We start from the raw sequence: 16774 nt of genomic DNA, 5'->3' as shown, positions 1-16774 counted from the left end.
AGATACTACTACTCGTTTTTATCTTAGAGACTGTGCCTGTTTTCTTTTGCAAATGTTAAGCACCAGCAAACTCAAGGCAGGTGACTGCCAGAGATGGGTTCTTCCAAGACTGTGGGAATGGGAGAGGGAGGATGGGTCTGCAATGGCAAAGAACCAGAGCCAGTAAGGAAATGCTGGGGGTGGCAGAGTGAGAAAGGCCGGGGGCAGGACCCACGTCTGGCTGACTCGTGCACCATCAGAACACATCCCGAGGGGGTATTTGTTTCCATCCTTCTTTGCCCATTTTAATTCTTTTTCAGCCAGATTCCCTGCTGCCATGTTTGTTTGTTTGTTTTTAAGACTTTATTTATTTATGTGAGAGAGAGAGAATAAGAGAGAGCATGAGAGGGGGGAGGGTCAGAGGGAGAGGCAGACTCCCTGCCGAGCAGGGAGCCCGATGTGGGACTCGATCCTGGGACCCCAGGATCACGACCTGAGCTGAAGGCAGATGCTTAACCAACTGAGCCACCCAGGCGCCCCTCCTGCTGCCATGTTTATTTCCAGCCATTATCTAAGCCCTGGGGGATGGAGGCTGGGGGAACGATGACAGACCCTCACTCGCCAGGGTGTCAATGGCCCTGTAGTAATTACAGGAGCCGCAGGACCAACACAGAGCAGTCTCACCTGTTAATTGCAGGACGGAAATGTGAAGTTGCAAACACCTGAGCACCAGTATGGGCCACATCCGTGCCAGCACACAAGCTCCCCTCGGCAGGGCCAGGGGTCGGCTGCGGGAGAGAGTGGGAGGCGCGTGCCTGGGCGCTGGGGGTGGAGTGTTCTCCACTTAGCAGCTGTGTGACCTTGGGCAGGCCCGGGAGCTCTTGCAGCCTGCTTCCTTGGTTACACAACGACGATAATGATAGCCCTTTTCTTGAAGCGTTGCTGTGATGAATATATCACAACATTAATATATGGAAAGGCTTCCGATCAGAGCCTGGTACACGGAAGGTACTTAAGTGGATGTTGGTTTCTCTTCTCACAGGACCTAGGCACTCAAGAAACACCAGCAGCTTCTCTGGTTTGCTCTCATGTCTCCTTTTCCACATTTGCTGCTTGTGTTTTGACTGGTTGGCAGTCCACTAGCATCCCCATCGGGAGCTCTGATGTTAGCTCACCTTGGGGCTTCCTTCTAGCTGAGAGTGATCTCTACAGACAGCAACAAAAAGTTCCAATTTATCATTGCCCGATGTTCTGGAGGTTTGGTTTAAACAACTTCATACCAAACCAACAGTGTAGTGGAAAGAACAGTACATCGAATACCTATATACCCTTCACCTAGATTCTCGATCGATCGATCGACCCATCCATCCATCCACCTACTTTAGATTCGCTATGAACATTTTGCCACACAAGCTTTCTGTGTGTACGTACCTACATGTATTTTCAGCTCTTTGGTTTTTTGTTTTTACCAAACCATTTGTAGGTGAGTTGCAGACATTGGCACTGTCCTTCAAAAGCACATCACCATTATCATCCAGAAATTTCACACTGATATAAAAACATTATCTAAAATACCATCCAGGGCACCTGGGTGGCTCAGTTGGTTAAAATACCATCTAAATTCACATTCCCCACCTCAGCCCCCCACTGTCACCCAAAACCCTTTATAGTTGTCTTTTTTAGATCCAGGATCCAATCAAGTATTACAGGTTGCACTTGGTTGCCATGTCTCCACATTCCTTTACTCAAGAACCATTTTTGTTTCTTGGGACAGTGTTTTAGTTTCTTGGGATGGTGGCATTTTTGAAAAGTCCAGACTGGTTAACAAGCAGAATGTCCCAATATCTGGATTTATCTGCTTCCCCCTCCCCCTCTCATGATTAGATTCAGGTTATAAGATTTTGGCAAAAATACTTGATAGGCAATATCATGTACCTTCTATTACATCACATTAGGAGGCCTACCCTTTCAGTCTGAGCTACGATCAGAACCGGAAGCACTGGTGTGGAGTCATTACCTCTGTCTGCTGCAAGAGCTGAGAAAGAGTAACACCCCAGAAGCAATGAGCACTCCAGCACCCAGACCGTGGATTCTTATTTCCCAGTTTAAAAAAAAAAAAATACCCAGGGCTACTCGGAGATATTAAGTGCAAGGTGGGCTCTTCTGTTCCAGAAAGAAATGAAGTGCTAAAAAGAAAAAAACAAACAAACAAACAACAAAAAAAACCTGACGGATTACGTCAAAAGGACACAGAGCCAGTTTGAAGGGGCTCCCACTGGCTGTATTTTGAACAATTTGAACATAAAAAAGTGACAGTAGGAAAGAACTCATGAGCCCAAATTGCTACTTTAAAAAATGTAGGGGAGGGGCGCCTGGGTCGCTCAGATGGTTACGCGTCTGCCTTCAGCTCAGGTCATGATCCCAGGGTCCTGGGATCGAGCCCCACATTGGGCTCCTGGCTCAGCAAGGAGCCTGCTTCTCCCTCTCCCTCTGCCTCTCTCCCTGCTCATGCTTTCTCTATCTCTGTCTCAAATGAATAAATAAAATCTTAAAAAAAAAAAAATGTAGGGGAGGGGCCCCTGGGTGGCTCAGTCGGTTAAGCATCTGACTCTTGATTTCAGCTCAGGTCTTGATGTCAGGGTCATGAGTTCGATGTAGGGGAGAGGTAAAGGAAAAGCTTTTCTTTCAGATGAATGCCAGAAAGTGATCATAGAAGGAACTGCAGAATTAGAAAGTCACATTGTGCAACCATCAGTGTAATAATTGATTATGACCCATCCATGGATGCTAAAACCACTGGGTGGAAGATTGCTGGTCTCCAAGTATGACACCCAGATTCCTTATTTAACAGAAAAGGGTACCCTTGTAGTGGAGGGATCTGATGAAAATACCTGAACTAGGTGATCAAATGTATTATCCCCAATAATGGACAATCGGAAGATACTCGAGGTAAGCAGCTTCTTGCTGACCTCCTCTCTCTATCCCAACCCATAGACCAGCTACATCAGCTGCATCACCGGCCATGTGCCCAAGCTGGATCCAAATCCTACAGCCAAGATTTTTTTTCTTTTTTAAAATTTATTCACTTGAGACAGAGATACAGAGAGAGAGAGCATGAGCAGGGAGAGAGGTAGCGGGAGAGGGAGAAGCAGGCTCCCCGCTGAGTAGGGAGCCCGATGCGGGACTCGATCCCAGGACCCCGGGATCATGACCTGAGCCAAAGGCAGATGCTTAACCATCTGAGCCACCCAGGAGCCCCTCACAGCCAAGATTTTATTTTGTAGAAATTACCTCTGAGTAATACCTTTTCCTTTAAGCAAGCAGCTAGGTCCAGCTCCTTGCTGGCAGCCCCACACTGATTATTATATCCCACAAGCCTGTCTGCCATTGGGAAAAGCATCCCTATAAAGCTTTTGGGCAATCAGTAGTGGGCTACCTGCTCTGCCCCCTTTCCCAGCAGTGACAAAGAAAAGTCAAGGGTCACTGTGAACCTCGGGGTGAGGCGCGGAGTTCAGGCTAGGAGACTGATGCCCTATCCTTGAAAACACAACCAACTGGAACTTAAAATCCTCCTGTTTGAAAAAGAGATATTTAACCTTACTACATGACCCCTAAGAACAGTACAATCTGTGAACTATGAGGACTATAGCCCGGATTCCTTGAAAACGGAAAGACATTTCCTTCCGGCTCTCCCCACCTCACACTCCAAATTCTCTGAGTCCTGGACTGTGCGAGCTTCCTAAACACACCATGGCCTTCCCCGGCGGCTGCATCTTTATCTGAAATGTCCTCCCGGCTTCCCTGTCACTGGCTACACGGAGCCGTCTGCAGCTTCCGCAGGGCGGGTGAGGCATGGCTCACCCCAGCTCCCGCTGCACTTAGAGGTATCTGGCAAAACAATGAATCGTGGATCACTACATCAAAAACTAATGATGTATTGTATGGTGACTAACATAATAAAAAAAAAGAAAAATAAATAAAGGCACCTGGCATACCCACCCGGTCGTCCCTTTTTTATGTCTTAATCCATCCCCCCACCCCACAAAGACCACACATTCCACAATAAGGGCCATGTCTTAATTATCTTTGCTTCCTTGGCACCTTGAGAGAGCCGAAGACATGCTCAATAAGTATATAATGAATGGGTGAATCGAAGAATCAATGATTGTTACCCAAAGCTGAGTCTCACTGCCTTGACTGTGTAGGCTCCACGCTCATAAGATGGAAAAACACACAGAGGGAATATTATTGCTTCATCACAATACCGTGATGACCAGTCTTGATGGCTGGGGTGGAGAGACATGGGCACCGAACTGCAAACTGCCCTAGAAGGCAGACCCGTTTGCTGCAAGGAGCCTCAGATCCTGCCCCGAGCCTTCCCCTCCCCCTCGGAACTCGCAGGAGAACTTCGATCTCCAAGCCAAATTAACCACCCGGAGTATTTGAGAAAAATGAGATTCTTCTGCAGAATGATCTGTTTGTGGGAGACATGTGTTCCTGCAGCAGCTGTAAAGCACGATATTTTTTCCATTTCCTTACAACAGTAAATTGAAAATTTGTTTCCATGAGGGAATTCTTTTTTTTTTTTTTTACCATTCCTCCAAAAACCAAATAAAAAAGCACCAAGAATGTAGAAAACCTATTAAAATCGCATATTGAAAGAAATAAAAATGACACTGTTCAGATAACATCAGCACCACTGCCCAGAGGCAAAAAATTAAAAATATACCACTAAAACGGAGGCCTTTCCCATAAATACCATACTGATCTAGAAAGGAGACTCATGTCTGATTTCAAAAGGCTGATTTCTGTTTTACTTTTATTTACTTTTATTTACTTTACTTTGGGAATTATGTTCAATTTGAGCGATTCTGCACAGGTAAAATGGAGCTGAGCTAATCTAACCATCAACACAGCTGCTCAGGGGTTAAGTGCATTTTTGAAGATAACACTTGCATTTGGACATAAGCTCTGCTCGTTATGGTTCGTTGTTTACACCTGTATTCTCATTAAAGCCAGGCTGCTTCCGCCATTCCATCTGGGCCCTTTACTGGAACTCTTCTTCCTCTGCCTCTCAAATAACTGCGGTTCTCAGTTCCCTTCTCCACGATTACCGTTTAGCACCCACCTAGTCAAGCATTTAATTTTGCATGCACTTGGATGTCCATTAATTCCTTCATGAGTTCCTTTTTTGCTCCCCTGGTTTTAATCTCTCATTGGGACCTTCTGTACCCTCACAGAACCTGTGGAGTGCTGAACAGGGGTTTGGTGAATATTTATGGGTTTGCTATTTATTCAAAAGAAGACTCTTTAATTAATATGAGAGAATGGGGAGGTTCACAGCCTCAGGACTGAAAGCAAGGGTCAGACGTGGATTCAAGCTCCAGCACCGTCGCTTTCTACCTTGTAACTTGGAACAATGTCTTCCTTTCTCTCAGCTCATTTGCACATCTCAAAATTGAGGATAATAATAGCACTTTATGGCATTGTTTGAGGGGTCAATGAAACAAGGAATAAAAAGCACTTAGCACAAAGAAAAGTCCAGTCTCATGAACAGTAAGTACATACCAAGCACCCAATGCGTGGTACCTATTGTTATTGAAGACATGCCTCCCGACAAATCTGTGCCTGAACTATTGTTAGGAGGCTGGGCAGGTCATGCAGGAGAGGGAGCTGTCGGCAGCTTCTGCTTTGCTTTGTATCCCCGGCAGTCTTTTCATACTGGATTAAGAGAAATCTGGTGTCTTCTCTTTGGCTCTTTAAAATAATTTCTAGTGATCACTACAGGTACACAGATATATATATGTATTTTTTTACAAATTTACCAGGTAGTATTTAAAAATGTATCTACTTTGAGGGGCACCTGGGTGGGTCAGTCGGTTAAGCATCTGCCTTCACTCAGGTCAGGATCCTGGGGTTCTGGGATCGAGTCCCGCATCGGGCTCCCTGCTCAGCTTGGGGGGGGGGCGGTTGTCTGCCCCTCGCCCCAGCTCATGCTCTCTCTCACTCCTCTCCCTCGAATAAATAAATAAAATATTCAAAAAATAAAAAAAAATAAAAATGTGTCTACCTTGATACTTACCCTATGGATATACAGAAATATTAATACTGGGGGCAGGAGGACTGGGTGAAGGGAACCCTGTACTACTTCCAAAATTTTTTTTTTATTTGTACCATGAGCTCTACTTGTTATGGTTTATTATTTATATTTGTGTTCTCACTACATCAAAGTTAATTCTGATTCTGATAATCTAAAATTACTCTAACTTAGGAGTTTAATACAAATGATTACCTATTAGTTACCTCCCTGAGTTTTGCTTTCCATACTTAGGATTACATTTCCTTCACACAAATAACAACCATATTTTAAACACAGATTTGCTATGGATTGAATTATGTGTCCTCCCAGAATTCATATGTTGAGCCCCTAACCCCTAAGGTAATGGGAAGCCCTGGCCCCTTGAATATGGGGCCCTGGGGAAATAATTGAGTCATGAGAGTGTGTCTTTTAGACACACCAAAGCGCTTGCTTCCTCTCTCTTTCCATCCCCAAGTGAAGACGCAGCTAGACAACCACCTACGAACCAAAAAGGACAGTCCTCACCAGGAACCAAATTAGCACCTGGATCTTGGACTTCCCAGCTTCCAGAACTGTGATCAATAAATGTCTGTGTTTAAGCCACCCAGTCTATAGTATTTATGACAGCATCCAGAACTAAGACAATGTTCCAGTTCTTATTGATACTAACCCTGAAATACCTTATCTCTACTTATTAGCAATTAAACATTTAACTATTAAATGTACCACCTGCTTGACTTTGCGCCAGCCACATAATTTCTTGGTGCCTTCATCCCTAAAGTAAGGATAATAAAGTAGACTTCCAGCTAGGTTTAGAGAAGTGAACTGTGCGACGTGCTCACAAAGTGCCCCTTTTGTGGGGACCACTCGTGGCGGCTGCTGTCGCCACTGTTATTAAGCTCTTGCTGGATTCATATCCACAGAGCGGAGCTGTATCTATGCAAAGCACTTTAGACGGAGTCTCAAGACGCCTGGCCTAGACTGTTGCTCTAGGTTAGACTCGTTGGCTTTCGCGTGTGGAAGATCTATGTCTACTTCAGTGAAGGGTGCTGTCTCCTAGGCTGATTCTGCAGAGCCATGAATCAACTCTTGGCCATGGCAGGGCAATGAGCATACGGGTCCCAGGACAACACTCATCATTGTGCTGCAGGACGAGCCTGACCTTCCTCGACCGTGCACCATATGCCCCCACAGGGCCTGGGGCGTCTGGGGCTGTGAGCTTCTCGAGGCTCAGAGAAGACCGTGGAAAACTCAAGCAGCACCGTATGGTTGCGGCTTTTATTATGGGAGAAGGCACGGCGCAGGTCCAGTGTGCTTTGCTGTATTCAGAAACAACATGAATGAGGGCTGAGCCTTTAGAAACTCTCGCCAGGGCATTCTTGTCTAGCAGCGAGCTCTGCCCCTCACCATTAAGCTCCGACCGGTCCCCCGCGAGGTCTATTACACTGCCCACAGCAGCAGCTTGATAGCAGAGAAAAAACAGGGAAATGTTTAGCCAGTAGGCCTTCTAACTTTCTGCTTCCGAATCCCTTGCCGCATACTGCTTTCTGGTCATTTTCTCCCAAGCTGCATGCTCCCTGCCCCCCATACAGGACTTTGACCAGGTGGGAGCCTCAGCAGAGAAGAGAACGAGCGTAAGGCTGGGGCCCTGGCTGCCGGCCCGGAGGACAGAGTGGACCCCACCGACAGTGTCAGTCCAATGTCAGTCAGTCCCTGCTTCCCCCCCCCCGGCACCAGGGGACAATACGCCAGCCAGGGCAGTTAGGACTCTGCTGGAGTAGCTGGGAGGTCGGCGTACAGAGCAGTCTCCAGGGAGACGTGTCCATGGGAAATCGGTGGCTCTGAGTCTGAGCGGCCCCGAGGCCAACGATGAGCCCCTGCCTCGGCGTCAACCTGGCCTCAACCCGAGCGCCCAGGGAGAAGCTGCGCGGCGAGCAAGCCTTACCAGTGACGTGGAGCTTCTCGTCGGTGACCTCCGCCTTCAGGTAGATGCGGCCCCGCTTCTCCGTGTGGTCCATCCCGCAGAGGCTGGGCACGTTTATCACACACTGCTTGTGCACGTTCATGTCACAGGCTGTGGAATCGGGAAAGCGAGGGGTGAGGCTGACAGATGGGCTCAAGCCACCGCTTCCTCGGTGTTGTGGTGTGTGAGCGCAAGTGAAAATGAGCTACCCTCTAGCTCGATACTTCGCTATGATGTTTTTGGTGACTCGGAGAACTGTTAGCAGATGTCTTTATAACACAGGCTTCATGTGAAGGACAATATCCTTAAAATACCTGGGTCATATTTTCCAGTCGTAACTGAAGCAAAATCCCCCCGGGCCTGCTCTTCCATGCTTCAGATATATATATATATATATTTAAGATTTTATTTATTTGCGAGAGAGACAATGAGAGACAGAGAGCATGAGAGGGAGGAGGGTCAGAGGGAGAAGCAGACTCCCTGCCGAGCAGGGAGCCCGATGCGGGACTCGATCCCGGGACTCCAGGATCATGACCTGAGCTGAAGGCAGTCGCTCAACCAACTGAGCCACCCGGGCACCCATCAAATATTTAACTAATAAAAAATCTAATTTCTTTCCTTAGTTAACTCTGTCTTTTCAAGAAGGCTTAAGTACGTTGCCTTTTTTTTTTTTTTAAGAACTTGTATTTGAGATTTTAAACCTGTCTTCAAATATTTAAATATTATTCTAAGTAAAACAAATACACGCCTGGCATGATAAGCCATTCCTTACCAGGTGACATTACATGGGTGAGACAGGGAGGAATAAAAAGATCAGTCTCAGCGCAGTGAACCAAAGAAACCCTGAAAAGAATCCTGCGTGAACACAAACATAAGACTCTGTGTAGGCGTTCTAGCCCTACTGTCCTTGTACCTTCAGGCTTCCCAAAGGGGCCACGGCCACTGGAATCCTCACACAACCTCGACAGGATGCTACAAGGCTCTTCCGTAACCTTCAAGGTGGAGCCTTCACGCTCAAACGAGTGTTTTTTGAGTGATTAACATGGTGGAGTAAATTGCAAAAAGCATTGCAAATAACGTATACTTGCTATGATTCGATACAGGAAGGATAATGCGCACAATGAGGAAAGAACCATCCGCTGCTTCACACATGTGGATTCTGTTTAGGTTTCTATTTCCAAAGCTAACCGTTCCAAATCATGCACCACCTCGATGCAGCCCATATAAAGGCTTCTTGACAAGGCGGGCCGTTGACAGGAGGTGTGTTCACCAACTCCTATCTTGAAGTGCTGGGGCAAAATTGCAACTTCAAAGAAATTAATGCCAGCCTCTCTGCAAAGGAGAAGCACAGCGGGGAGGGGAGCATGGGAGGCGTGAGCACCCTGGGTGGAATTCTTGTCTTGGCTGCACCATGAGCGGCTTTTCGATCTTGGGAAGCTCAAGCATTCTCTCTGATTCTGTCTCCTGCTCTGCAAACCAAGAGGCTGGTCTGGACAAGGGGCTGCTCATGTCTTTCCCCTACCAAGCAGAGCTGTATATGGTATTCTAACCCTGCAATGTGTGAAGGCACAGGGAGAGGTTCCCTGTCTGCAGAAGTGAAGTGAAGGGGTTGGGCTCCTGGCACCCATCTGCTTACCTGCCTCCCTTGAGGAAGGAGCATGGGGAGCAGCCCCAGAAGCCCTATGACTCCGAGGAAAAGAGTTTAAAACAAAAGACGACAAAACAAAAAGCACTGGTCTGGGTCAGCGGTTTGCAACTTTTTTTTTTTTTTAGTAATGGAACCCATTTTTCAAACAAAATCTTAAGCAGCGTCCGAACATAGAAACCAGATGAGTGTTACTTCATCAGCAAAAACTTAGCTAATAAATGTGAACTGATACCATTTATTTATTACAAAGACATGCATGGATCACCAGTAAAGCCCTCTGACCCAAACAAAATTTTGAAACCAGCTGTCTCAGTCCCGCTCTGACAACGCACTCACTTCTGTACTCGGGTGGAGTCGTCTAGATCTGTCGCAGGAGAGTATGCAGAAATGGTAAACACTGCCCAACAACATGCAAGCTGGTGGACTCCTCGGTTAGGCGGAAATGGCGGGAGAAACGTGATTACACATCCTGCCCAACGAGTGAAGCTGGTAACAGGGTCTCCGCCATCACCTCCAACTTGTCAAGCTCAAGTGCGTAACACATTCAAGGGTTCACATGTGTTCCATGGTTTTAAAAGAGTTCAAAGGTAGATTTACAAATGCACTTAGGATTTGCACTTGTAGAACCCCTGAAAACCGTGTCTTTGGAGTCTGAGGGTTTCTCAAAACACAGAAAATGACTGGCCTGGATCATCACAAACGTTTCGTTTAGGCTATTAAATTGGACAGCTTTCCAAGGCGAAGGACCCCTGTGTGCTGACAAATATCCATACGCTCTACAATGTTCACTTAATCTTGGTTCTTATATACATGCTATCTTTGCTCCATGTAGAATACACATAGAAAGATTTTGGCCATAAATGGCAGTAATTAATGAATGGCAACATACTGGTATTTCCGTTACACTTCCCTGTCTACTAGAAAAACAGGTTCAATAATTACCTTTTTATGCCCTGAAAGTACACATCTTTATTTAAACACATAAATGGCCTGGGGAATCTCATAAGAATTATCAAAGCAAAGAGTTTCCAGAGTTGTTTTTCTTTCTACCTGCTACTTGATGATGATACACACAGAACAAAAAAGGGAGAATGGAGGGGCTGATGCCTTTCTTGTCCGTGGCCTTCAGTGATTTCATCTCTAACTGGACTGATAGAAATTTGGTCCGTCCACAAACACGCAGCCGGGCGAGTGAACTTCAGATGTCTGATTTTTATTTTCATCGTAGTTTCAGTTTTAAGGAGAGCCTACTGGATTTTTCCACAGTCCACCCACTAATTAGAGACACAGGAAGATAATGACTATGGTTGCTTAGCTTATTTTGAAGCCTAACCAAATGTGGAATCTGGAGGTGGGGATTCTTCTTTCAACACATGGCATTTGCTTTGGGGTTGGACTAGCCTGCATTTTACAGTGACTGAAGATTTCTACCACACACACACACACACACACACACAACCCATGACAGCACTAACTTCATTTATAAATTGGGTGGGGTTGTTTTTTTGTTTTTGTTTTTGGTTCACAATTAGGCAAGTAAAGAGTTTAATAAATTAGTACTTTGACAGTAGAGAGGTCCTACACTTTTTTCGGTGTGGTATATATTTGAACGAGTTCTTTTTATTGATGAGTTGATGCTGAAAGGGTAGTGAAGCTGAGATGCTCTGTAAACCCTGGGCATAAGCTGCAGAGCCTCACCATCTACTGGAAAAGAAAACTTACTTACTGTCACATTTCATCCCTTGATGGATAAGTCCATACAGCAAGGACCCACAGTGATCACAAAAGGTGGGGCTTCCATAGGTGTGGATTTTGAACTTGTGCTTGCTTCTGGGGTCCTGCGGGGAGAAGAAGCACATTGTTCATTCCATCATTAAAGGAACACATCTTTGGACTGAGCCAAGGTCAGGCCCCACCAATTCCCCCCCTCCGCGTGTCAAGGTTCAATAGCACAAGGCTGTGTGCCATTCTCTGGGATAATACAACCAGTGGTGGCGACTTTGCCACATCATGTTTTATTTTTTTTAAAGATTTTATTTATTTATTTGAGAGAGAGAGAATGAGAGACAGAGAGCACGAGAGGGAGGAGGGTCAGAGGGAAAAGCAGACTCCCCGCTGAGCAGGGAGCCCGATGTGGGACTTGATCCCCGGACTCCGGGATCATGACCTGAGCCGAAGGCAGTCGCTTAACCGACTGAGCCACCCAGGCGCCCCGCCACATCATGTTTTAAAAGGCTGCCCATTTTGGGTCATACGATAAATACCCGTGTTTCCTCTCTTTACGGGGTGTAATTTGCACACACCAGGGTTTCCAGCAATGTTGCCACTTTGGGAGGTAGAGTCATAAAACTGCTTGAGGGCAGGCATGGTGTTTTAGATGCCGTAATACTGAGGTATCTCTGGTGCCCAGCGCAGGCTGCAGCAGAGGATAGACACGAAGTCAGGTTGTATTTTTGAAGCTGAACTGAGTGACCCTGGATCCGCTCAGTGGAGTTGGGGTGATCTCCTTTTGGGCAAGTTTTCTAGAAATACAGTATTCAGACCAGATATGCACCCAAACCAACAGAGACCTCTTCCTGCTTCTGCACTATTTCCAAAGCATCATATGCATTTGCATGGGCAAACTCCAGGATAATCAGGTGAAAATTGGAAAACGATCTGAAAGTACACTTCCCATAGCCCCCTGCTGCAATTTCATTACCTTCCCTAGCATAACATACAAATTACTGAAGGTACAAGACAGCTTTCTCTCAAGTAGCCTTTTTGTTCATCAATTCACAGATTACAGATAAGGAAATAAACATTATACACAGCAGAGTGTCGTAACCAAAGAGCACGGACTCTGCAGTCAGATTGCCTGGGTTCCGTCCCATGGCTACCACCTCCCAGAAGCGTGACCTTGGACAAATAACTTATCCTTTCTGCCTCATCTGTAGACTGGGAAATCAACAGTGCTTATCTTACGTGGCTGTTATGAGGACAAAACAAGTCAGTCCTACTAAATGCTTAGGTGGGTCCATCTATGTCGATTAGTGCCTCTGTTTCTTGGACCTCTGTTTACTAATATGCAAAAGTGGAGGGTTGAGCCGAAAGACCTTTATGTCCTGCTTGAAATATAAAACAATTTCATTCCTCAAGTCCGTATCAGGACACTTCCTTATTAAATTCCTCCTCCTGAATCATTCTAATTTTGTGGCCCAAATCAGCTGTAAATACAGAGCTGCCATTAACTGAATTAAGGAAGGTAACAGTGGAGCAGGGTTTTGGTGAAGGGCCGGAGACTAACACCTCCACTGTGACATGGTGAGCCTGACTTCTCCTTTAGTCTAGTGTTCCTATGTGTAAAGATACACAAAGAAAGCTACTCTTGGCTTTTGACCTTCTAAGAGCCTAGGTGCTCGTGGTTTGAGAGAATTTCAGAGGTGATTTTGATTTTATAAGGTGATTCATCTTTTGGTTGACTTTGAAACCTAAGTTTCATATCCAAGCCACATATGCCAATGAATTATACAGTTGACCCTTGACCGTTGTGGGGGTTAAGGGCATCGACACCTATTCCCCCACAGTTGAAAATCCACGTATCACTTTTGACTCCCCAAAAACTTAACTACCAATAGCCTACTGTGGACTGGGAGCCTTAAGGAGAACATGAAACAGTCGATTAACACATATTTTGTATGCTGTGTGTAATACATACAGCCTTATAATGAAGTAAGCTAGAGAAAAAAACGTTAAGAAAAACAAAATACATTTAATGTAGCATACAAAATCCAAGTGTACGTGGATCCATGCATTCAAATCTATGTTGTTCAAGGGTCCACTGTAATTACAACTTTTTAAAGTCATGAATTTTAAAATGCTGGAAAATTTCAATCATGCAGAATAGTATAGAGATATTAAACAAAACATGTAAGCACCATTCAGACTTGATAAATGTTAGCATTCCCCCCGATTTTTCATTGTTTGATTATCTTCGTTCTACAGAGACATTAGTGACCTTCAAAGTCATGTGGTCAGTGAATAGTCAAGATAGGATTTGACCAATATCTGCATCTTTAACACTGAGTCCCACCCAAGGGCTTTAAAAACATCCATCTGGAATGAAGATTTGGCTCTTAACTTTTTTTTAAACAAAGTTTTATATTTTTAACACTTTTTTTAGATTTTATTTATTTGAGTGTGTGCCCGCGCACGCGCGCGAGAGTGTGCATGTGTGCAAGAGGGTGCGCACGCACGAGAGAGCACAAGCAAGGGGGAAGGGCAGAGGGAGAGGGAGAAGCAGACTTCCTGCTGAGCAGGGACCAACCCCCCCCCACCTCCTGGTGCGGGGCTCAATCCCAGGACCCCAGGATCATGACCTGAGCCAAAGGTAGACACTTAACCAACTGAGTCACCCAGGCGCCCCAACACAACATTTTTTTTTTTGCTTTTTTTTTATTCTTATGTTAATCCCCATACATTACATCATTAGTTCTAGATGAAGTGTTCATGATTCATTGTTTGTGCATAACACCCAGTGCTCCATGCAGAATGTGCCCTCCTCAATACCCACCACCAGGCTAACCCATCCTCCCACCCCCCTCCCCTCTAGAACCCTCAGTTTGTTTTTCAGAGTCCATCGTCTCTCATGGTTCGTCTACCTCTCCGATTTCCCCCCCTTCATTCTTCCCCTCCTACTACCTTCTTCTTCTTCTTTTTTTTTTCTTAACATATATTGCATTATTTGTTTCATAGGTACAGATCTGAGATTCAACAGTCTTGCACAATTCACAGCGCTTACCAGAGCACATACCCTCCCCAGTGTCTATCACCTGGTCACCCCATCCCTCCCACCCCACCCCCGACTCCAACAACACTCAGTTTGTTTCCTGCGATTAAGAATTCCTCATATCAGCCAACACAACATTTTTTAAAACAAGTTTACCACCTGTTTTGTAAATAAAGTTTTATTGGAACACAGCTATGCTTGTTCATTTACATATTTTCTGTGGCTACAATGGCAGAGTTGAGTAGACAGAGCCCACAAAGCCTAAAATATGGCTACAAAGCCTAAATTATTAGCGATCTGGCCCTTACAGAAAACCTTTGCCAATCTCTTCTGGACCATGGTTTTCTCTATAAGGCACCAGCACCACCTGGAACTTGGCGGAAATTATTTAGCCCCTACCCAGACCAAATGACTCAGAAACCCTGTGAGGCCTCAAGCTGCATGTTTCAACAAGCCCTTCAGGTGATCCTAACGTTGGCAGGTACACTGAAGACTGGGAGCCACTGCTAGAGAAGGTTATTTGACAAATATCTAGTAAGTGCCTACTGGGTACGAGGTGCAGGTGTGTGTGAATGATTAGCAGTATCGAGTTGGGTCATCAGTTTACTTTCTAAATGTCCCTTAGGGTGTGAAAAATCAACGCCATCCCTGGGAGATTATTTTCCTTAGCGAGGAGTAGCTGTGAGTACAGGCTTAAGTACAGGCTTAGCCTTTCACCATTAGAGCATTGCACCAATCTTTCCAATATCCCAGATATTAGGCCGAATGTTGAGGGCACAGGACAGCATCAGTATCCATTAAAAGTCCCCATGTTGACAGCAAAGGTTACGTCCTACCCTGCGGAGGGCAAAGAGGATGCCAGGGGAAAGGAAGCAGCCAGCTTCCCCTGCAGAAGCAAGGCATCAACAAGTGGCACTAAATAAACAAACATGGCAGCTCACACACAGCCCTCTGGAGCCTGGGTGGGCCAGGCAGCTCCAGGGCGGCTGTCCTGCCAGTTGGTTGTCACACAGATCTCTATGAATGTGGCACACGGGCAACTCGCTTCACTTTTCAGGAAAATCTAAGTCTTACTCATCCGATCCCCATATGGCATCTTCAGGCCCCAACCGTTTGGAGGTGTAGGAAGAGAGCAAACCGTTACTTCCACCTCCTATAGAAGTCTGGAGAATGACCAAGCCTTGGAGTCCTCATGCTCCGAAATCACGAGTGGCCAAGGATCATGCCTATGTTAACGAGAATAACAGTAACAAAATAATGGTAACACCCTTTTGTTGATCTTCAAGTGCGTGCAGGTGCTTTACCATGCCCATGACCTCTCCTACAAAGAGAGCATCTCCCAGGATTCTGGAGACCTGTGGTCAGACTCTAGTCTTGACACAAACTCAACAACTTTGGACAAGTCATGTCACTTACTTACAGAGCAGAAATAAAACCAGTCTGCCTATGTCATAGCCTGGGGGTGGGGCCTATCTTTGGGAATGTATGAGACAGGGCTTTGCAACCCAAAAACCCCTAGACAAATACAAGATTATTACAATTATATTATCCTTGGAAGTAAAGTCCAAGATGCCCAAGGTTTTCCAATGATACTTTAGTGACTTGGGTCAGAATGGGAAGGAAGGAAGAGGAAAGCTGATCAACTTTGGGGCTCACGGGTGGCTGGAGTGGAGGCCAAGTTGGCAAGGAGGCAGGGGACTTCCTCTGGGGTCCTGAGTTCCTGTCCTCTGCTCTAGAGTGGCCTTCCCAGGCAAGTGCCCCGTGCTGGGTGGTGAACTGTGAAACAGCCCGCCAACCCAACCTGCCTGTTCTCCGCTCCCACCCTAAGGACGGCTCATCTCTGTCTCCACGGAAATGGAACTCAGGAGTACAGACATGCATTTCCAGTCAAATTAATCTCACCTGGTCTGACAAAAGAAACCACAGTGTTAGCTAAAGAGCTAGGACTTACAATGATTTACAGAAGCAACTGTCCCGAAAAGCTCCCAGGTTCTTTCTGTTCCTATTCATAGCTGCTAACTAGTGGTGTGCTTTACTCCTTTGGGCTCTGATTTCCTCATCGGGAATCTGAAGGGACTAGGTCAGCACTTTCAAAGGGGCAGATTCCCCAGGGCCATCCAGCTGTCAGGAGGTGCCCATGGGCTGATGAGGGCGAGGGAGGGAAGCCAGAGCTAAAATACCAGTATGAAAACAACCAGATGAGAGGATCTCTTTGATTCTGTCTTGCTTCTAAAAAGAAAACAAGCTTATGGGGCGCCTGGGTGGCTCAGTCGGTTGAGCGGCTGCCTTCGGCTCAGGTCATGATCCTGGAGTCCCGGGATCGGGTCCCGCATCGGG

General features: G+C 46.0%; 1 protein-coding gene across 3 annotated transcripts in view; it reads right to left on the bottom strand.

Annotated features, from left to right (window-relative positions):
* The window catches only part of PRKCA (protein kinase C alpha), a 395562-nt gene that overhangs the window by 116862 nt on the left and 261926 nt on the right, over window positions 1-16774 (bottom strand). For all 3 annotated transcript variants that reach the window (XM_035026216.1, XM_035026215.1, XM_035026214.1), the window contains exons 4-5: window positions 11396-11507; window positions 8004-8132 (exon numbers count right to left, since the gene is read on the bottom strand). In XM_035026216.1, the coding sequence (XP_034882107.1) occupies window positions 8004-8132; window positions 11396-11507 (241 nt within the window). The remainder of the gene's footprint in view (window positions 1-8003; window positions 8133-11395; window positions 11508-16774) is intronic.

This window comes from Mirounga leonina, unplaced genomic scaffold (genome assembly GCF_011800145.1).
Source record: "Mirounga leonina isolate KUSES-001 unplaced genomic scaffold, KU_Mleo_1.0 Mir_197, whole genome shotgun sequence".
In the NCBI taxonomy this organism is placed as follows: Eukaryota; Metazoa; Chordata; class Mammalia; order Carnivora; family Phocidae; genus Mirounga; species Mirounga leonina.
Note: the sequence above shows the minus strand (reverse complement) of the source record. Positions and strands in the feature narration are given on the sequence as shown.